This window comes from Phoca vitulina, unplaced genomic scaffold, assembly GCF_004348235.1.
Source record: "Phoca vitulina isolate PV1807 unplaced genomic scaffold, GSC_HSeal_1.0 scaffold60, whole genome shotgun sequence".
NCBI lineage: Eukaryota > Metazoa > Chordata > Mammalia > Carnivora > Phocidae > Phoca > Phoca vitulina.
The window spans coordinates 105,507-106,019 of record NW_022589763.1 but is presented as its reverse complement, the minus strand read 5'-3'; the positions used below and the strand labels follow the sequence as shown (position 1 = coordinate 106,019).

Sequence of the window (513 nt, the reverse complement as noted above, 5' to 3'; positions counted from 1 at the left end):
CCCTGCCCCCGAGCCAGCAGGAGCCCGGGCAGGGCCTGTGCAGCATCTGACCTGCCAGGGAGCTGGTGTGCCGCAAGCTGTACACGGCCGAGCTGGTGAGGCCGCTGAGCATGCAGATCACCGTGTCCATGAGGTGTCCGTCACACAGCACCGAGGAGTGTGTCTGGTGCACCAGCAGCTCTGTGAACTCACAGAAGTTCACCCGAAACCTTTTCCAGAAGGGCCCCGGCCCCACGATGGGGTAAAAGTCATTCTGCTGCGTTCAAGACAGAACAGGGGAAGACGGGGTCAGATGCCGCGCCGGGTCTGGGCCCATCCCACCATCATGACATACAGCTCTGCTCCTGGACAAGGGACTCTGGGTCACATGACCACACGCTGAGCCTGCACTTGGGGGGGGGGACAGGTCCAATCTGACACAGGGTGACCCCCAATCTCCCAGACCTGCACCTGGGGGGGTCACACATCCACTCTGACCCAGCATGACCCCCCAATCTCCCAGACCTGCACCTG

General features: G+C 62.6%; 1 protein-coding gene across 6 annotated transcripts in view; it reads right to left on the bottom strand.

Annotated features, from left to right (window-relative positions):
• Positions 1-513, bottom strand: part of LOC116623721 (cohesin subunit SA-2-like) — a 62,983-nt gene that overhangs the window by 37,740 nt on the left and 24,730 nt on the right. For 5 of the 6 annotated variants that reach the window (XM_032391105.1, XM_032391103.1, XM_032391108.1 and 2 more), the window contains one exon: positions 52-256. In XM_032391105.1, the coding sequence (XP_032246996.1) occupies positions 52-256 (205 nt within the window). The remainder of the gene's footprint in view (positions 1-51; positions 257-513) is intronic. The other variant, XM_032391104.1, reaches the window with a different exon arrangement.